This window comes from Pleurodeles waltl, chromosome 6, assembly GCF_031143425.1.
Source record: "Pleurodeles waltl isolate 20211129_DDA chromosome 6, aPleWal1.hap1.20221129, whole genome shotgun sequence".
NCBI lineage: Eukaryota > Metazoa > Chordata > Amphibia > Caudata > Salamandridae > Pleurodeles > Pleurodeles waltl.
Genome location: NC_090445.1, coordinates 1,007,609,879 through 1,007,632,169, shown reverse-complemented (window position 1 = coordinate 1,007,632,169; position 22,291 = coordinate 1,007,609,879). Strand labels below are relative to the sequence as shown.

Sequence of the window (22,291 nt, the reverse complement as noted above, 5' to 3'; positions counted from 1 at the left end):
GTTACCAGGACCCCACAAAATCTTCTGATATGCGTCACATGAGCAAGAGATATTACTATTGAGTTCCTGATGTTTCAGAGCTTAATAATATAAGTCCATTTTTATAACGTCACCACCCTTTAAAAGAGGCTGTAAATGTTCGCTCAAGTGGATGATCATATACTGAAGTCACTGATTGTGGAGACCTTAAGATATTATCCATATTTACAAGTAGGCGTAATGCCACAAAAAAGTATCTCCCTAAATTTGTGTTTCTTTACACTTGCTTTGAGCACCAGGTCAGTGTTGATGTTAAAGGCCACATACATGGTAGGAAGAAACGTAAAATATAAGCCAGGCCCGTGTTAAAGGGTTAGTGGGGCACTATTTGTAAGGCCTATGTTAGAAATGGGGTTTTTGGTTGGCAGTCAGGTTACCCCCTGTCCAAGCATAAACCCTCACTCTAGTCAGGGTTAGTCACACACAATCCAAGATTATCCTGTGCCCACCCTCTGGTAGCTTGGCACGAGCAGTCAGGCTTAACTTAGAAGGCAATGTGTAAAGTATTTGTGCAATAAATCATACAATACCACCATATAGCACCACAAAAATACACCACACAGTGTTTAGAAAAATATATAATATTTATCAGGATAATTGTAGGTCAAAACGAATAAAGTTGCAATGTGAATTTGTAGAGATATCACTGAAAAGTGATATAAAGTGTCTTAAGTCTTTAAAAAGCAAACAAAGTCTCTTTCAAGCACAAAGTACCTGGTTTGGAGTGGAAAATCTCCTCAGAGGGCCACAGAAGAAGAGATACGTGGAAAAATGGTGTGTGCATCGATTTCTCCCCAGCACACACGGACTTGCGTTGTTATTTTCCACGCGGGGAAGTCGTGCGTCGTTTTCCTGCGCGCGGACAGTCTCTTTCTGTGGATCGTGGGGATTACCAGATGTCTCGGTTCTGTGCGTGGATTTTCCTGCTTGTTTTCCGGCTGCGCGTCGTTCTGCGGGGCTGCGCGTCGAAGTTTCGCTCTCACGGCAGGCGTCGCGTCGATTTCTCCTCTGGAGGTCGGGCGCCGTTGTCCTTGCGAGGCCGTGCGTCAAAGTTGCGGTCGTCCCGAAGGCGTCGCGTCGATCAGCGTCGGTGTGTGGCGTTTTTCTCACCGCGGAACAAGCTCTGCGTCGAAAATTTCGGCGCACGGAGCGTCCAAGTGAAAAAGAGAAGTCTTTTTGGTCCTGAGACTTCAGGGAACAGGAAGCAAGCTCTATCCAAGCCCTTGGAGAGCACTTTCACAGCCAGACAAGAGTTCAGCAAGGCAGCAGGCCAACAGCAAGGCAGCAGTCCTTTGTAGAAAGCAGACAGGTGAGTCCTTTGAGCAGCCAGGCAGTTCTTCTTGGCAGGATGTAGTTTCTGGTTCAGGTTTCTTCTCCAGCTAGTGTCTGATGAGGTAGGGCAGAGGCCCTGTTTTATACACAAATGTGCCTTTGAAGTGGGGGAGACTCCAAAGAGTGGCTAAGAAGTGCACCAGGTCCCCTTTCAGTTCAATCCTGTCTGCCAGGGTCCCAGTAGGGGGTGTGGCAGTCCTTTGTGAGAGCAGGCCCTCCACCCTCCCAGCTCAGGAAGACCCATTCAAAATGCAGATGTATGCAAGTGAGGCTGAGTACCCTGTGTTTGGGGGGTGTGTGAGTGAATGCACAAGGAGCTGTCAACCATGCCCAGCCAGACGTGGATTGTAAGGCACAGAAAGATTTAAGTGCAAAGAAATGCTCACTTTCTAAAAGTGGCATTTCTAGAATAGTAATATTAAATCCAACTTCACCAGTCAGCAGGATTTGGTATTACCATTCTGGCCATACTAAATATGACCTTCCTACTCCTTTCAGATCAGTAGCTACCACTCCAATACTGTATGAGGGCAGCCCCAATGTTAGCCTATGAAGGGAGCAGGCCTCACAGTAGTGCAAAAACGAATTTAGGAGTTTTACACTACCAGGACATGTAAACTACACAGGTACATGTCCTGCCTTTCACCCACACAGCCCCTGCTCTAGGGGTTACCTAGGGCACACATTAGAGGTGACTTATATGTGGAGAAAGGGGAGGTTTAGGCTTGCCAAGTACTTTTAAATGCCAAGTCGAGGTGACAGTGAAACTGCACCCACCGGCCTTGCAATGGCAGGCCTGAGACAAGGTAAAGGGGCTACTTAAGTGGGTGGCACAACCAGTGCTGCAGGCCCACTAGTAGCATTTAATCTACAGGCCCTAGGCACATCTAGTGCACATCACTAGGGACTTATAAGTAAATTAAATAGTCCAATCATGTATGATCAAAGGTTACCATGTTTAGAGCATATGCACTTTAGCACTGGTTAGCAGTGATAAAGTGCGCAGAGTCTAAAAACCAGCAAAGACACTGTCCACAAAGTGGAGGGAGGCAGGCTTAATTTAGCCAAACATACCATATAATTTGTTTCACTAATGGGCAGAATTTCGGGGTCTTGCTCGGCTCACGTGCCATACTTAACAGTGTTTTGCACGTTTTCATTTCACTGGGTGAGACGTAGTTCCCAAGTCCCACTGTGACTTCACCTTCACTCTGTGGTTGATTTAGTGGTGTTAGGCATCTGTAAACTCTGAATAGTCAAGGCCTCATCCTCCAGTGTTTACAAAGATAAGGCAGTTGAAGAGGAAAACAAGAATCTATTTGATGTTGTGTTGTCTCAGGGTCCCTGTTGAGCAACAATTGCTATCCCACGGACGTCTGCATTCTTTTCATAGCCCAAGTTTCAGTGGTAGGTTTCACAATCTCTCGGAGTTCTGATCGGCAGGAGTTGGGCTAGCTTCCATCGTGGTAGTCTGAAGGAAGGCTAAAATCGAGATTAGTGACGTAAGTGAGGAAGCAGTGGCATGCTCATTGTGCAATTGTGCTTAGTTTTATTGTTGGCCCAAAATAGATACCCTGGCATGTCAGGTCAAGGCACTTACTCATAACCTGGTGGTCACATCAGTGCAAATACTTGCCAGTTTTTTTTTTGTTTTGCTGACTATTTAACAGATTCTCAATAAACCTGTGTATGTAGGTTTAGCCACTAAGGCCCAGATTTATGTTAAAGTGGCGCAGCGCCGTGCTGTGCCAAAAATAGCAGCACTGTGCTTTGCCACTTTAGAAACGCAGAGGTGCGCCGTATTTAGAGGAATACGGCACTCTCCTGCGTTTCTCCCTGTGCTGGCACTAGTGCTGAATTAAGCTGCCTAGCGCCAACGCAGGCATCCTTACACCATAGTGCAAGGGTGTCAGCGTTGAGAGGATAGATTGTTTCTGTGCAGGAAGGTGTCCCTTCCTGCATGTAAACAATCGTCTGTGGCATTTTGCTTCTTCTTTGTGTGCCTCAGAATGAAACACAAATGGAAAAAGCAAAAAACGAGGAGTAATAAAAGCATTCCTCCTCGTTTTGCCATGCTAACACCTCCATTGGGGTGGCATTAGTTTTTGGTGCTGCCTCAGGTTTACGACAACTCGTAAATCTGAGGCAGCTTCAAGAGCAATGGGTGTTGCAGTGGAACGCCCACCGCAACACCCATTGCACGCCCCTCTGACGCAGAAAACTACGTTGGAGGGGCCCATATTTACAATTAGGCGTAATGCCACAAAAAAGTGGCGTTACACCTCCTTGTAAATATGGAGCAGTGCTTAGCACCACCAGAGCGTCAAGAAAAATAAAGTTCCGGTGGCACTAGGGGCTCTTAAATATCTCCCTAAATTTGTGTTTCTTTACACTTGCTTTGAGCACCAGGTCAGTGTTGATGTTAAAGGCCACATACATGGTAGGACGAAACGTAAAATATAAGCCAGGCCCGTGTTAAAGGGTTAGTGGGGCACTATTTGTAAGGCCTACACTTTTGCAGGGCCTCCCGCTGGTACTGCAAAAGCCATAAGGGTTTTTAAACTCACCCTTTTATTAGTGTTGAGGAAGCGAATGACAAAAAGCGGCAAGATGGCGGATGCTGGAGCTGTCATCTTTAACTGTGGAGATTTATGTATTTTACTTCCTACAGGTGTGTTACATTTGGGGTCAGCAATTTTTTTGTTACCAGGACCCCACAAAATCTTCTGATATGCGTCACATGAGCAAGAGATATTACTATTGAGTTCCTGATGTTTCAGAGCTTAATAATATAAGTCCATTTTTATAACGTCACCACCCTTTAAAAGAGGCTGTAAATGTTCGCTCAAGTGGATGATCATATACTGAAGTCACTGATTGTGGAGACCTTAAGATATTATCCATATTTACAAGTAGGCGTAATGCCACAAAAAAGTATCTCCCTAAATTTGTGTTTCTTTACACTTGCTTTGAGCACCAGGTCAGTGTTGATGTTAAAGGCCACATACATGGTAGGAAGAAACGTAAAATATAAGCCAGGCCCGTGTTAAAGGGTTAGTGGGGCACTATTTGTAAGGCCTATGTTAGAAATGGGGTTTTTGGTTGGCAGTCAGGTTACCCCCTGTCCAAGCATAAACCCTCACTCTAGTCAGGGTAAGTCACACACAATCCAAGATTATCTTGTGCCCACCCTCTGGTAGCTTGGCACGAGCAGTCAGGCTTAACTTAGAAGGCAATGTGTAAAGTATTTGTGCAATAAATCATACAATACCACCATATAGCACCACAAAAATACACCACACAGTGTTTAGAAAAATATATAATATTTATCAGGATAATTGTAGGTCAAAACTAATAAAGTTGCAATGTGAATTTGTAGAGATATCACTGAAAAGTGATATAAAGTGTCTTAAGTCTTTAAAAAGCAAACAAAGTCTCTTTCAAGCACAAAGTACCTGGTTTGGAGTGGAAAATCTCCTCAGAGGGCCACAGAAGAAGAGATACGTGGAAAAATGGTGTGTGCATCGATTTCTCCCCAGCACACACGGACTTGCGTTGTTATTTTCCACGCGGGGAAGTCGTGCGTCGTTTTCCGGCGCGCGGACAGTCTCTTTCTGTGGATCGCGGGGATTACCGAATGTCCCGGTTCTGTGCGTGGATTTTCATGCTTGTTTTCCGGCTGCGCGTCGTACTGCGGGGCTGCGCGTCGAAGTTTCGCTTTCACGGCAGGCGTCGCGTCGATTTCTCCTCTGGAGGTCGGGCGGCGTTGTCCTTGCGAGGCCGTGCGTCGAAGTTCCGGTCATCCCGAAGACGTCGCGTCGATCAGCGTCGGTGTGCGGCGTTTTTCTCGCCGCGGAACAAGCTCTGTGTCGAAAATTTCGGCGCACGGAGCGTCCAAGTGAAAAAGAGAAGTCTTTTTGGTCCTGAGACTTCAGGGAACAGGAGGCAAGCTCTATCCAAGCCCTTGGAGAGCACTTTCACAGCCAGGCAAGAGTTCAGCAAGGCAGCAGCCCAACAGCAAGGCAGCAGTCCTTTGTAGAAAGCAGACAGGTGAGTCCTTTGAGCAGCCAGGTAGTTCTTCTTGGCAGGATGTAGTTTCTGGTTCAGGTTTCTTCTCCAGCTAGTGTCTGATGAGGTAGGGCAGAGGCCCTGTTTTATACCCAAATGTGCCTTTGAAGTGGGGGAGACTCCAAAGAGTGGCTAAGAAGTGCACCAGGTCCCCTTTCAGTTCAATCCTGTCTGCCAGGGTCCCAGTAGGGGGTGTGGCAGTCCTTTGTGTGAGAGCAGGCCCTCCACCCTCCCAGCTCAGGAAGACCCATTCAAAATGCAGATGTATGCAAGTGAGGCTGAGTACCCTTTGTTTGGGGGGTGTGTGAGTGAATGCACAAGGAGCTGTCAACCAAGCCCAGCCAGACGTGGATTGTAAGGCACAGAAAGATTTAAGTGCAAAGAAATGCTCACTTTCTAAAAGTGGCATTTCTAGAATAGTAATATTAAATCCAACTTCACCAGTCAGCAGGATTTGGTATTACCATTCTGGCCATACTAAATATGACCTTCCTACTCCTTTCAGATCAGTAGCTACCACTCCAATACTGTATGAGGGCAGCCCCAATGTTAGCCTATGAAGGGAGCAGGCCTCACAGTAGTGCAAAAACGAATTTAGGAGTTTTACACTACCAGGACATGTAAACTACACAGGTACATGTCCTGCCTTTCACCCACACAGCACCCTGCTCTAGGGGTTACCTAGGGCACACGTTAGAGGTGACTTATATGTGGAGAAAGGGGAGGTTTAGGCTTGGCAAGTACTTTTAAATGCCAAGTCGAGGTGACAGTGAAACTGCACCCACAGGCCTTGCAATGGCAGGCCTGAGACAAGGTAAAGGGGCTACTTAAGTGGGTGGCACAACCAGTGCTGCAGGCCCACTAGTAGCATTTAATCTACAGGCCCTAGGCACTTCTAGTGCACATCACTAGGGACTTATAAGTAAATTAAATAGTCCAATCATGTATGATCAAAGGTTACCATGTTTAAAGGGAGAGAGCATATGCACTTTAGCACTGGTTAGCAGTGATAAAGTGCGCAGAGTCTAAAAACCAGCAAAGACACTGTCCACAAAGTGGAGGGAGGCAGGCAAAAAATTTGGGGTGACCACCCTAAGGCTGTCAGGTCTAACAGCCTACACTTTTGCAGGGCCTCCCGCTGTACTGCAAAAGCCATAAGGGTTTTTAAACTCACCCTTTTATTAGTGTTGAGGAAGCGAATGGCAAAAAGCGACAAGATGTCAGATGCTGGAGCTGTCATCTTTCTTTAACTGTGGAGATTTGTGTATTTTACTTCCTACAGGTGTGTTACATTTGGGGTCAGCATTTTGTTTTTTTACCAGGTTTCACAAAATCTTCTGATATGCGTCACATGAGCAAGAGATATTACTATTGAGTTCCTGATGATTCAGAGCTTAAGTACATAAGTCCATTTTTATAACTTCACCACCCTTTAAAAGAGGCTGTAAATCTTCGCTCAAGTGGATGATCATATACTGAAGTCACTGATTGTGGAGACCTTAAGATATTATCCAGGGAATTGTCTCCTTTCATTCAACAACTTTATTATTTTCCTCTATGTAAATACCAACTTAAAATATAGTTTTACGTAGCTTTATTATGGTCATTAACCCACTTCTAATCACTATCATCGTTATTAGAGTAAAGGAATCGTAGGTATAAATGTTTAGAGCTTTATACCCTTCAGTCATTGAAGCACATTTGTGGACAGGCCGCCTGAGAGTACAATGGGTGCAGACGTTTGTGTGTGGCAAGTGGCTTACATGTTGTATGAGGTTTATGTTCTTATCTAGTTTTGTTGTTGTGCCCAGGTATGCATTTGAAGTGAAATCGAGTGAGGCATTAGAGTTGGTGTATGGATGGGTAGAGAATGTGTGAGTGCAATATGGACTATGTAAGATATACTTTTCTTCTTATGCGTATACTGCTGTGCCTCCTGAAACCAACTCAGCACAAGCATGCGGATGCACGTACGCAGTGTTTCATTTGTGCTTGTTGTTTCCGGCTCTGAGCACCGGCACTTATTTTTGAGGGCCAGGGCTTATTCTTCTGCCTCAAGCATTTGCTGCGAGCAAAATACACATGTGGGAAACACGGAGGAAGGGAAAAACGGAAAAGCGTCAAAAAGAGAGAAAGCATAAAGCTGCAAGAGTGAGAGTGGCTTTAAATGGATTGAAGAGGACCACGATGGCTTCAGGATTACTCCGCCTCAGTTTTCCGTGTTCCCACATTTAATTGCAGCAGCCCGGTGTTTGAGAGGAGGGCTGTGGGCACTGGCACGTTTTTATTCACAAATTAAGCACTGCACGTACGTAAGTGTTTGAGAAAAGTGTTGGCACAGTCAGGCAAGTATGCAGATGTCTGTCTCCATACACTGGATCTTTATCGTACAGTTGAACTTCCTTGACCCTCATTAAAAAGTGGCCCATAAAATTCTGATTTGCTTAGGAATCGCAGCTTCAAGTGATAGGGTTTTTATCTCACCTGGTAAGTACTGGGTGCGATAAATTCTGCCGATCCAAGCCTGGCAGTATTTGGCAGGCGAAAAAGCATGCAAATTAATGGGACATTAGGATTTTGGAGCTGTAAGCATCAAAAGTCACGTTATTCCCCAGTATTAGTAGAAACTTTCAATAGGTGCTATTTATGCATCTTCTACATTCTAGCGCCTGACGTGCCAGATTTCGTTGGGTGTAATGAACATTGCCCACGTCCCACCCCTAAGCCACTCGTAATATGGTCTTTTGAGTATGAAGCCTAGGATGAGCCGAGATGTGAAAGATGCTTTCCTTAGTGCATGTTTCCATTTATTACAGTCAGGCCAATGGAATTATGATACTAGAACCTCAGTGTTTTTTGCATAATTGTGTCTAGCTCAAGAGGACAATAGTTACTAAAAGCATGAAGGCATGTGGAAAGACCTTTGGAAAGATTTCAATTGCTTATTGCTGAACTTGGATGTTAAACTGATATTAATAAGTTTAAATCTTTGCCCAGATAGTGTTATTATGTGTACAAATGACAAACTAATTAAGTATTACTATCACAATTTATGCCACATATTTAGCCTTTACTCACCACATATTTTAGTCAACTCTGCTGCATAATTTTGTAATACCTGTTGCATATTTCAGGTGGTTCTGATTACAGTATAAACTCCACAGTCCACTTAGAGACGTCCACTTAGAGAAAGGTGAGAGACAAGAAAGAACGGTTATTTTTGGAATTTATACATGACAATTTAAGGTGAGAACAAGTTAGATTTACAACAAGATGATAAAGTAAAAGGTAACAAAGTCTACTCTGTTGGTACTGGAGGATTTTATACATATTAAGAAGCCAGGAATGGTTAATAAAGATGTGACTTATTTGTGGCAAGTGAGGATTTGGGTGTACTCTATAATATGGTTGGGAGGCCTTATTGAGCAGTACACTCACAAATACCATTTTGGATCTAGTCAGGTACATTTATGTAACCTTAAGCTCAATCCCCGGTAACTGGCTGTGAGCAGTAAGGCTTAGCAAATGAACAATGTGTAAAACATTTAACAGCATCAAACAATGAAATAAGAAAGCCAGAAAACACAAAAGAAACAAGACACCAACTAATACAATTAAATTATATTTTTATGAACTTTTAGACACCTTAAGCATCAAAATCCACCCGAGGATTCTGGAGATACAGATTTTATAAGTAATAAATAACTTTTCTATCAACTGCAAACAAGCATTGGCCAACAAAATGTTTAGAAACTATTGAAAAGTTTGTAAAAGTTAGTTCAGCAACTCTGGCCCTAGTTGGGTGACCAAGTCTGCCAGGACAAGGATCTTCGGGGTCAGATGGGATACTTTGGGCAGTTTCCTGTCCACCAGAGCGTTTTTAAGGCAAGATCCAACTTTACAGAATGACCGCCAGTGGAGTGGGCTGATGCTGAGAGATGCAGACAAAAAGATGCTCAAAGCATGGTCTGGTTGTGGTGCGGTCGACGTAAGTGCATCTGTGGGTGTTCCTCCATTCATGTGTGAAGTGGGGCGAACATGTCCACACAGGTCAGCGTTGCTCAAAATCCTCTACATTGCTGTAACAGGACAGGTGATGCTGGGCTACTGCTCAGTCTGCCCTGCGGTTGGAGCAAAATCCATTAGTGGGGGCTAGTGTCCCTTGAGTACAACAAATCCAGTCCTGGATAGAACTCCCAGGGTCAGCAGACACGGGTGCAGATTTTGTCGATCTTGGATTTGTCCTCTTGGGTGCCCTGCGACTGGTGACTCCTCTTTGTTGGTTTTGGCTCTTTCAGTTCTTGTCTCCATTGACCTGGATCCAGGAGATCAACTGGCTGATCCTTGGAGTCACTGCTCTTGCTGGATATTGGGAATCAACTTTTCCCAGAGCCTGGAGCTGTAGGCATGGTCCAAACTGTGCTAGTCCAAAGTGCTGAAGGTGAAGTCCTTCTGAACGTCCATCCTCTGTTTGTGCAGGTCCAAGGGCAGCTGGGTAGTCTTTCTTCAGTCCTCTCTACAGTTCCAGCTTGATCTGAGGGTCAGCATTGCCAGGGGTGCCATATTTATCCCATGAAAGTCCCCTGAGGGGGCCACACAGTCACACACCAAAGGGCTACTGGGTCACCTCCTACCCAGTGATTAAGTTCCTGTGATATGTGGCATCTGGCTATCCAAAAATGTGACGTTTTTGACCCTTTCAAGATGGCACAACTCTTCCTCAGTTGTTAGAAGCTCAGTAGCACATACTAGAGGTGTGGCTACCTGAGGTCTTCACACCCGTGATAAAACTGGTTTAGGGCCAAGTTTTCCCTCTTTGGCCCTGTCTCCATGCTATCTATAGGAACAAAAGGCATCCTGCTCAGGGCTGTTGGGCCAGGCGGCCCATCAAAGGTGACTACCCATTTGAAACATGCCTCCAGGCCAATCCCCCATGTGGCCAACCTGGCAGAAGAGATGACACCATGTGGCTGCAGCACTGCCATTGTTCTTGAGCCTTGGAGTCATTCAAATGTCTCCCCAGGCTGTCACAAAGCTGTATGTGTGTGTATGCCTTTTTAAGGTTACTGGATGAGCAGAGCACAGAGTGGCAAGTTTCTAAAAGTTGTCTACCTTTAATAGTGACAATAATTTTGCCCTGGCCTTTAGGTCACATGTAATACCGCAAATAATTTGATACCTCACATGTCCCAGTTAGGTAATCCCATTCAAAAGTTAGCTGGGTTGGGATGCCAGTTGGTAACGCTAAACTGCTCCCTGCCATAAGACTCCATAGGCCTCCTGAAGGGGAGACATATATAATGTTAAGGGATAAGGTAGCTTTGCCATTGGTTTAACGGGCAAAGTTGAACTGGCAGTGAAAACACTGTCCTTCCAGTCGGCAGTGGCCCTCTGTGAGCTATTTTGTACCTTGTCACACAAAGGGTGGCACAAACATTGCTGCAGTGCTGCAGTCCTGCATGGACACTTTGTCTTACATGCCATGGGCACCTTATTCTAGGGACTTATAAGTAAATCAGGCCTTGCCAATTGGGTGTATCCAATTCAACAAAAAAATGTATAGTGTTAAAACACAGGCACTAAGGTCTGGTTAGCAGGCCTCAGTGCACTTTAGGAATTGAAAAACCAGCAGCATCAGTCCAAAAATGGGGGGTGAACATGACAAAGAGGCATTTCCTCACATGGCTCCTTTACCAGATGTCAGGTGGTGGAATATGTGTCGACTAGTGAAGGAGTCCAAAAGGGACATTGTTGACGTTACTGGCTGGCTGGTGATTTTTTGCGATGCAGAGTCATTTGTGGAACCTTTTACAAGCTAATGAAGCTGGTAAAGTGTGCGGGTCTCGATGTCCCTAAACGTGCTCAATAAGGGTGGAATGTGGGTTACAACAGGAGGTGCTGTGTGTCCATATTTTATGGCTTGATGCATTAAAGAAAAGAGTGTAGATTACAAGAAGTGCAGAAATGCCTTTTCATTGTGAATGAACAAGCATTTCTCAACATGATGACATTGTTTCGTGTGAGTGGGTGTGTGTGAGTGTGTGTGCGAGCTAAAATATTTGTTACAAAGGAGACTAATCCATTCTATATTCCTGGGAATTTTCTTAAGCCCATGAAGGGGACTTTGCAATATAACATTCTTGAGCGAAATGTGCAGCAATACTTTAAAAAGGAGTTTGAGAAAGCCTAGCTGCCCAGAAAATACAGACTACAATAGCGTGTTAATGCTGAATGTAGAGCATGGAATAAATAGATCTGGTTTCTAGAAACAATTAAGTAGATGTAACATAACTCATATTTTGTATCATTCTGCGTTTGTAAATCCCGCTTAAACTCTCTTGATAGGAGAGAGTGAGATTAATTATCAGAACAACATTTTGGTAAACCTGTAAACCTGCAAGTTCTCTTCAAAGCCTCTTTCTTCTCAATTGTTGGGTAACAATGCAGCTTTGGGAGGGCTCTGGAGGACAGATGGGTCTTGAGAAGTGAGGAGCCATGCTCTGCTTTGCAGATCTCGGCATACGTATAACACCATGGCATGCTTCACATGGCTGCGCCTTTACTTTTGAAATTGCACTATCGTTCGAGTGCACTTCTCCAGCCAGCGACTGGCTGTGTGATGAAAGCAGAACACAGTTCCTTTATCGATTCCTTTACCATGCCCCCATGTGCTGATAATGCGTGTGTATTAATAGCAGCTCGAACAACTTGAAGAAGTGTCCGTAAGACTAATGAGGAGCCATTAGCAAGCACAAGGTGATAAGCATCAACACACCCACGAAAAACATAGACTTTTGAAAAAAAAAATGGGAATAAAAAAGTATTAAGCTAAACAGTCTGAATACAATAAAAAGACATGATGCTGAAGTCTATGCAAATTCAGTCAAAATTTACAGCTGAAGAAATAAAGCAGTTGAGACTATCTGATAACTACAGAGGTGACTCACATCAGAAGTGCAATCCAGCAGGAGAAAGACACTGTAGGAGTAAAAAAACATGACAATCAAACAAATGCTTTTTTTTTGGCCAATCAAAAATAGTACCTCAACCACAATGCAGCAGGGAAGGGACATTCATAAAGTTTAATGAATCTTTACTTGGGCCACGCTCCACTCATCGAACAGGAAGTAATGGAGAAAGTAACGTATTGCGAGCGCTGCTGAAACAGAAGATGTAAAGAAGAGTGATTATGATGGTAATGAATGGTAAGTAATTAGGAGGTTAAAAGCCCCTTTTAGCAGAGGTTTTTTTTTAAAAAAAAAGATTGTCACCATAGTGACAGTGCATTTGTGCTGTCTTCAGACCCAACCCAAAAACAAAATGGGCACAGCCAGGGATCAACCCTGTCATGTTAACCGGGATTTAGAGGTAAAACTTGTGATGTCATGACTTCTGCTCCCCTGATGGAGGACTGCCTGACCTATTATGAGAACCTCACATATGTGGCAGATGCACAGAAGGACGAGCAGATACCACGTTGTTTTGGTCTCCCTTGGCAAACATTTTGGTTTTTCAGAAAGCGTGATTTTATTTCTGAAAAACAAAAGACTAGCATTAAGAGTTTTCTCTGAGCACATGGGTATCATTTATTTTGTTTAGTATCTCCAGGCTTTTTATGGCAGCTCTGAATAGGTAACATGAAGTCCGAAGGATTGCCTGAGTAGGGTGGATCTTCTGATGCACATTGATTGACGGTCCTGTGGTGGGAGTCCGCCAGTCAGTGGGTTCTGATGGCAGAGAGCTTAGGATCTGCCTAAAACTTGGGGGCATATTTAAGAAAAATGGTGCTGCACGAAGTGCAGTGCCATTTTTTTTGCACCCTTTACCACTCTCCTAACAACACCATGTGTGTGCCGTATTTAAAATATGGTGCACCATGGCGCAGGGTAGGGGGCAATAGCGTAATTTTTTATTACGCTATTAATGTACTGTGCAGGAGTAGCGCTAAAATAAGTACATAGGGGCCCATTGTAAATAATGGTGTACCCCCTTTAAACGCCTGCTCTGAGCAGGCATTAAAACTGCCAGAAAAATGACGCAAGGAAATCTGTTAGATTCCTTGCACCATTTTTTCAGCCCCCCCAATGAGGGGAATGCCCCCTTCATATACATTATGCCTGGCACAGCCATAATGTAGCACAAAGGGTTACAAAGTGGTACAATTTGCAAGTATTGCGCCACTTTGTAAATATGGCACAGAGATTTTGGCCTAGGGCCACATTAGCATAAAAAATAATGCACTGATGTGGCTCAAGGAGGTGCTAGGGACTCTTAAATATGCCCCATGGTGCTTATCGAACATTGAGTTTGGCATGTAGGAAGCCCTGCTGATTTACAGTGAGGCTTCACGTCCACTAAACCCTAAATGAAGGCCATATTCTTAATACCCTGTGCTTCTCGTTAGTAAAGACAGATAAACTGTGCACCAAGCCATCATGAGCCTATGTCTGCAACTTGGCCCCATAAAACATTGGGAGGAGTTTACCTCAATGGGTGATATTGCACAGTTAGCTGTAGATTACTAATGCATACCCAATCTAAAATGGAGATAGTGAGGATATATTCTCAAGAGGGATACCTCAGTTCCTAAATGGTAAATACACCAAACCATCAAGAGGGGTAGCCTCCCAGACAGATGGCCCACCAAAAGGATGAGGATGGGGACAACCCTATTTTTTTAACAGACTCATATTTTTATGTGGCATGCTTCATCATCGAGTCCTTGCTTTGTAAACTAGACCGTATACCGGGCTGGCTAATGTCCACTTTTGGGGGAGAGCAATTTGATTTTCCTACGGGATATGTTTCTGGGACCCAGAGAAAAATAGGAGCATTGAAAATATTCTGGGTGTCCCATTTGTCAGGCATATTGATCAATGGGCACACAGCGACAGATTAAATGCAGACGATTTGATGTGTAGGTAGAGTCAGTACTTCCTACATATATTGGGCAACATGTTTCACCTGATAGTTAAATGCCTAAACTGGTCGGACAGCTTTCATCAGGACCTTTCAGATCCCAAGTATTGTACTGATTTCGCACATAAGCTTCACCACGATCATGCCATGCACTTGCTCATCCCGTTACAATACCAGGTCTTTTTGTTGTTATTGAATATTTCCCACAGTTACCTTTTCTAATAAACAAAGGCAACTTTATGTATGTCAATTCACCTTTGTCTTTATGCATCTTTTGCTCTTTATATGGTTTGTTCTAATTTCTAAAAAAAATTCCTCCATGTCTGTTCGGGTGTGTGGCAATATTCTTTTGGCTAGTAAAACAAAAATACAACACCCAGGATATTTTTTTGTAATTCTTTAAGGACAGAAACTAATTGACCATAACACAAAGGCTGCCATCTTTTGGGACGTCAGAGAGATTTGTGAATGGATACAGATTGATACAAAGGGACGCTTGAAACTGAAGAGTTTAAGTGGACCCAAAAAAATACTTACTTTGCATTCTGTTTTTAGGATGTCCGTGCTGCGTTGCAATTTGTGCAAATAAGAGTAAACAGAGATGAACGAAATTATGATGCTTCACCTCCAATTTTGACCCTGGTTTCGAGAGGGAGGGGAACTTCTGAGAAATTTACCAAACTCAGTTAATACTGATTAGGTGTTGTGAGGTATTACTGAGTGTGCTAAATAACTCCTAAAGGAGTTCCCTCTAAAATTGGGAGTTACATATGGGATTGTTGAATAAATGAATGAATAATCCATTTATATAGCACCCGATAAACCTCAACAGGAGGTATCCAGGTGCTAGATATTTTGTGTTTTTCCTCACCAAAATCCTTACATATTTGAATTTACCACGTTTTCCTTTGCAAGTTTGACAGTCGATAATTATCAGGAGAAAATTGCTGTTGAGTTGTGTTAATCTGGAATGTCTAGTCCCAGAGCAAATAGTAGTTGTGCAGGAATTAGCATTTACCAACCCACTCAGAATCAAGACCCTGGTTAAGGAAAGGAGATCCACGAAGTTAACATTGCAAATTCGTTACCACTGCATTTGTCTATGAACTAACTTGTAACACTTTTAGAACAAGAAAGTCATGCTTACAAATTACTGATTGGTTGCCAACTGCTTATTACATACAGAATTTTCTGCCTGAAGAATACAATCTGCCTATTACGTTTTTATTAAATTCAATTGTAAAATTTATTTTTTTCGGAAGGTTATTGACAATAAATTAATGCAACAAAACCTTGACAACTGGGCAACTTCATCAAATTTTTATTGGAGTAATATTAAGTTCAGTCGACCATCTGTCACACGTGCTTTAGGGGTGGGGCTTCTGCCACCGTACAGTGGCTAGATAGTTGTCTGGCATGGGGACATTCCCTCAGAGCCGATCCACCATCTGTGTTGGGATGTGCTTCTTGGAGAAAAAAATTGTGAAATGTCCACCCTGACATGCCACTTGATGAACTTAACACCTCTCATGTTAATTCTGAAGACATTCCAACACAGGACTACTCTTTCTTTGCAAGTTTTGGGGACATTTCTTGACTTTTTTCAGTCAGGGCCACCCAGAATGCAAAGGTGAACTTTAGGCATAGTGGACGCCAATGGGAACAGTGTCAAAGGGACCAACCTGAATAGACTCACCCCTCAAACGGCACTTCTACTAGTGCTAGCCAGCTACAATTGTATTCCTGACATTAGCATCTCAATCCTTGAAAATATTGCATCCCCATGCACCCTAAATAAGGCAGGGGCAGCAAGAGAAAGAGAGATATAGCAATCCCCACTTTTTCAGCGTATGTCCTTTTGTCAGCAACATCATAATGAGGCCCTAAGATGTTAAATTAAAATAATTGCCCTATTGGAAAAACAATTTTCAGCTCCCTATGTACTTATAATACAGAAGGAGTCGCATTGAACTGGTTTTATTGTACTAGTACTTTAGTGAATGTGGATAAATGATGATCTCCATACGGTGAAGAATTAATTGTACACATGTCCTTATTCTTTCCGCATGTGACACTAGCGTGTTCTTCCATTGCAGCTCATTAAGAAAGTCATCCAGATTGGTGACACTTCCTGTCTCCTGCCAATCATGGACGTCTTTAAAGTGGAAGATCGGAAACTGATGCAAAACCACTGTCACTCTCGGGCAATGGCCATCCTTCAGAACAAGCAAGGTGACACTTATGTGAAGGAGGCGATCGCATATCTCTCATTTGCCATCATTGCATCAGGTATGGCAATCTGAGTTACAAATCTTTGCAGTAGTCTGTAAAAAGTCATGAACATCTCAGTCACTCGCATCTAGGAGAGGTCAGTTCAAACTTTGCACCTTTAAATCGCTGTGGGTTACCATTATTAGTTGCATTCACCAAAGCTCTGCTGTGTCACTATTATTTAATGCCTACATTTTCCACTACTCCAAGTGAGTTTCCTATACCCCAAAAATAAACTACAGACATTTTGCAAAAAAGAAAATCAGATTGGTGTCTCTCATACTTCCTGCTTAATTATGCTTCTGTGTGAGGTTGAAATGGGTCAGACAAGCATTCAAAGACACTTTTATCCACGTGATACTATAGAGCCACATCATGACCCACTAAAAAGATACACACAAATATACACTTGCATTTTATTTTTTATAATTAATGTTTATTGTTTAATATTGTCCTATTTCCTACAAACAATCCTATCACAATAAATATTATCACAATACATATTAATAACTCAGCGAACAAAAGGATACAATGTGAATGCTAGATACTCCCCACTCATAATTCATCACATATTCCTAACACATTAGCCTAAACACTTCCTAAGTTATGATTAGGTGAATTACAGTTTAGCTGCTCTGAATATTTTATCCTGGGTCATGAAAAGTCCCTGAATACATTTATAGCATTAGGCCTGGAGTCGGAGAGCCGTCTCTCATCATCCCTATAGCAACGGGTCCAAATGTCTTGGATCTTCTCGATCACTGACATTTTTTATATCTTTTTTTCATGTGTGGGAGTCTGTGGAGCAAGGAGGTGTCTGCTCATGGTTGACTATTGTATTCACTATACAGGGCAGTAAACTATGCCGCCACTCAGATTTTAGGAGCTAGGTAGAACCTGCTGCTGCTTTCTTCCAGTTCTTTTTATACGAAACTGTGCAATACATTTACTCTTCCGAAACAAATACCCAGACACTGTGAAAAGTAACATACTGCAGAAACTGAAAACATCACTTCTCCAGCTTATATTGATAGCAACTGAAAAATACACGATAGTTGAGCACATATAATCTGCAGGTCTGTTTATAACAGGGAGACCCATGTTATTGATAATAGGTCTGTCTTTTGGGTCCTAGATTTCTGTCATGTACCTCATTGCATTCAGTGGAGAAACAATGACCATGTTCACATACAGCAAGGCTTGTGTTGTATTTGACATTATCTATACACATAATAAAAGCCATGCTGACACATATGACACCAACTCCTTTGCTTGAGTGCCTTGGTGGAGTTCAGGGGTACATGCAGGACAATGGGTAGGTTTAAAATGTAATAATTCAAAGACTCTATTGGTGAATTGCTCTAGATCAGGCCCCAATCCCTTCCACTGACCTGACCAGCTGGGATTTCTGTGTCTCTAGAAAGAATTAGAAATCTAAGTACCATTCTTTAATAATGGTCCCGCTTTGAAATCTCAGTTAAGGGCAGCTGGGAAGCCTCCTTTCTTCCATCCCCAAATATTATCTACAATCTGTTCACTTCTTTAAAAAAAATGTAGGACTGATAAAATCTAATCTGTCGCCATGCCAAGGGTTTCAGAAAATGTTAGCCGTGGGAATTTACTCTAGCATATAACATTCTGGTGAGTTTACTGTGCTGAGTCACCTTGCTGTATGACTCTCTGCTTTTGTGCTTGCATGGGGAAGGCCCCCAATTCTTCTCCACCACCTTCATGTCCCCTTCAGCCACAACCCACTCCACAACAGAATATTGTAAGTTATCAGCCCTAAGGACCGCCACCTTGCAGTGTCACCAAATTACAATAAAGGTCGAGAAAATTGCCTTTTTTCAGTGTATGCGGTCTGCTCCAGTAGGCAAAATGCCACTCTGCCCAAACATTGGAAATCCACCCACCATTCCTTTCCCAATCCAACACGTTCAAGGCAGGAGCCATGTGAATGGAGGTGACAGGAATGCTAATGTATTCTGGCCCATGTAGGCCTGCTCCCAGTGTGCCTTTCCATTTCAAGAATTGACTTGCAGTCTGGTTAGGCTGAGGCAGCTTTACGTTACCTGGGAGGTGGCACGCAACAGCATTTCTCAGTTCCTAGTCTCATGTGGCTCTAGTCTTCCTCACAACATTCACGGCTAAAGAATTCCATGCCAGGAATTGGATTATCTGTTGTTATGCCTTGGATTAGCAAAAAACTAAAAAGATTGAATAATCATCTAATCCGGCAAAATTTTCACAAGAATGTTTGTTCATATGTTTAGTTCCTGACTGAGTATCAAACGACTTTCAATCAATACATTATTGTCAACATAAGCTATATTACGGGTGTGGCTCAAGCCCCCACTGATCTAAGGCTTGTGTGTCAGAAAATCAAGTATGAAAACATGGTTATGTAAAATTATTGTCGTCAAAATATTGATAACCACAATATTGGTAAGGTATTGGTAAGTACAGATTTACTATTCTTAATTTCACATCTACCTACCTTAAAATAAATATTATCAAGGTACATGTATGTGGAGTTAAATACAATAATCCTAGGCTTAGTTATAAGCGCTTACCTTCATGATATTCTGGTATTCGATATTCTGGTCAAAATATTTTTGCATGTCAATATTTAAAACGTTATAATCATGTACCACATCAGTCTGAGCTATGTAACCGAGGTGACCATTTTATAAAATTTCTGACCAGCCCCATCAAGATTTTTGAGGTCAATGGAGTTATCATGGATCTTGTTTATTTCCCCAGGAAATTTTCGCTGATAAACTCTGCAGGTGCAGAATAAAGAGTACCACATCCAGGGATCTTCTAATGATGACTGTATAATTTTATGATGTCAAAAAACACAAAAAGGGTATGAGGTTCACTTATAAATGAGGAGCTGTACCCAAAGGAGATTTTCCTGAAGCTCCTTGACCCCAATGGGTGTGTGAATGAAGTGTAAGTTCTGTGAAGTGGTGATGTGGGGGGGTTCCTTTACGGACTAGGTGGTCTCACACACTATATAGTGTCATGCTTCATCATTTGACCACCTAGCCCCACCCAGGTAGGACAATGCCACCTGGGCGGACTCAACCTAACCGTTAAAAGAACGGGAGGGAGTGCGTACATTTTTTATATCTGGAATTAGTGGGATCCAGCTAAGCTAGGGAAAGATATAAAAACACCTAGGCAGTTACCAGTGTGAAATCTACACTTTTAATAATGGTATCTCCTGGTGTGTTTAAAAACAAGGATGGGACACCTGGGTGAGAACAAGGACTCACTGGGTCACCTATCTAAAAATGGCCGACATGTTTCTGCCCTCTACAACGAGCCAAGGAAGGTCTGGGGGCATTCTTCAGGGCCTAGGATCCCTAAATGTCTTGCAATGCAGAGACAAACATCCAACACTCAGTAAGAGAGTGGGTACAGAAAAGTTAGAACTGATGTGGCCTACCTGAAGCGAGTAACTACCTAAAGTAAGCCTAAGGGAACAGAAGCGTAATTAGCGTTTCATGACACACAGCACAGCACAGCACAGCAAAACACACACAGGGATGACACAGCAAGCCAAAGTCATGCAATGTAAAAGGTGTAACAGATATCTACCAAGAACATAACATCTTACCCCAAGTCTAAAGGCTACTTGCCCCAGTTTCCAGGAGGGGGGTGTCCCCTTATAGTCACACTCTAAGGGAAGGGAAAAGAAATAGGCAAGGATGGCAGTCAGTATAAATAAAAGAATCACAATTCTGTGGAGGAGTGAAAAGTCCGTTGCTACACTCCATAGGGAACATTTTAGAAGAATACCTCTGTAAGACGGTGAGATGGAAAACATCTTGTGTCAAACAGTAGGTGCAGTTTAATGGGTACCTGCAGGAAGAGAAAGGTAGGCAATGTGCTGCAACCGAGGAAAAATGGCAAGCAAACAGTCAAATCCTATCATCCTTACACACTTGACTACCCGATTTAAGAAAAATTAGTTCATAATATTTCTCAGAATTTTTTTATCTGTGTACGTACTGATCAAACATTGCCCTTGTTGCATTAATTTATAAACTCAAAGAAAAGGTTAGTAAAATATGTTATAATTAAATAATAAATACATTATATTTTAAGATTATTTAACATTAAGTTATATTTATTCATATTTTTAATTATTTTAAATAATTTAAATCAATTTAACTATACTTCTTATGGGATATTATTTCAAGTCCCTACCTTCATTATTTATTATGGAAAGTGTTGCAGGACCAGTGGTTGGCCATGTGTGATGATGTACTTAATACAGCTCTGAACTGTATACATTTACTACTGTTGTGGGTCTCTTTTTGGCAGTAGTAACATTTAAAGTTTAGTTTGTGAACAGCATTGGGCTTACTGCTATGTAGGTGGTGGAATTTCCCTTCCTAAATCTTTCCCTAACCACTCTTTTCTCCTCCCTGAACCCCTCCCATTTAGCCACTCCTCCTGGTCCCTTCCGGATTTACTACTAAGTTGTCAACTTAAATATGTGAGAATCTTCCCATAGAAAAGACAAGCTAGATGGAAGTGTATAGACACTTGTACGTTTACAAAATAGCATTTCGTAGTACTTTATAATAATACTAAATACAGTAGTACTATTACAGTAATAAGAAACACACTACACAAACCAGTTTTTGAGTAAGCCTCGTTGAGTTGCCAACTTTTAAAGGTTGCTTTTAACTGAAGTAAAATGTTCAATGCTGTTTTTGAAGCTAATAAATGCTTGACACTGCAACACCAATGGTCCACAAGGGAAAGAGAAGTGACACTTGGGTGATTTCACATTAAATCATTATTCGAACATTGGGTTGACCACTGTCAAAATTACACATATGTATCTTAAGGATATATAACCCAATTAAAAACGTTATTATATTTTACCCTCTTCTTGGTTTAGGAAAAATATATATTTTTTTATAACTGCTAATTATACTATTCAATATATTTTTGGTTTGTGCGGTTTCTTTGCTAATTAGTGTTTGGTAAATCGAAAATCAACTTCAGAGAATTCTGGGCTTGATTTTCTAAAAAGACAATAAAAAATAATAATACATGAGATGTTTTCAAATCTCAAAAGCCCCAATACCTAATGATATTTAGAAAGATAGGCACTAAGGTGAACGTGCTTGCCCATTTAAATCCAAGGAACATTCCTCCTTATTTCATTATTTCACTTTGGAAATGTTAACACAATGAAGAAATTTCTTCTTCTGAATTCGTGCTTAAATCTACAAGGGTCCGGGTTTGTTTTGGCTTATTTTTGCTCTTACGTTAGCTCATTCCCTTCCTCTTGTCACTTGTGTTTTACTTTCAGGTAACTGGTAGGAATTCCAATAGGGCCAATCCAGCCTGTAAGATTTTCAAGGTTGTTGCATAGTGTATCATCAAATCAGTTAATAGTAGGAGAAGGCCAGCCTGTTAGAGGATACGGAGCTGCGCTGCATCAATCCTGCCAGCATAAGCTGGTGACTTCAACTGGGTTCTGTTTAGTTACAAGAAATTCCATGCACACTTTGCTTGCATGGACTGAAGATGTTCTGTGTTGTTCCCATCCATGGCAGTGTGGCTCAATGGTTAGAGCGGCAGACCCTGATTCAGAAATCTGGCCTGGGACCAGCGTTTAATTCCTGCCTCGGCA

General features: G+C 42.3%; 1 protein-coding gene across 1 annotated transcript in view; it reads left to right on the top strand.

Moving 5' to 3' along the window:
* Positions 1-22,291, top strand: part of TTC34 (tetratricopeptide repeat domain 34) — a 516,120-nt gene that overhangs the window by 131,366 nt on the left and 362,463 nt on the right. Inside the window, exon 4 of the mRNA XM_069239923.1 lies at positions 16,455-16,647. Coding sequence (XP_069096024.1) covers positions 16,455-16,647 — 193 coding nt within the window. The remainder of the gene's footprint in view (positions 1-16,454; positions 16,648-22,291) is intronic.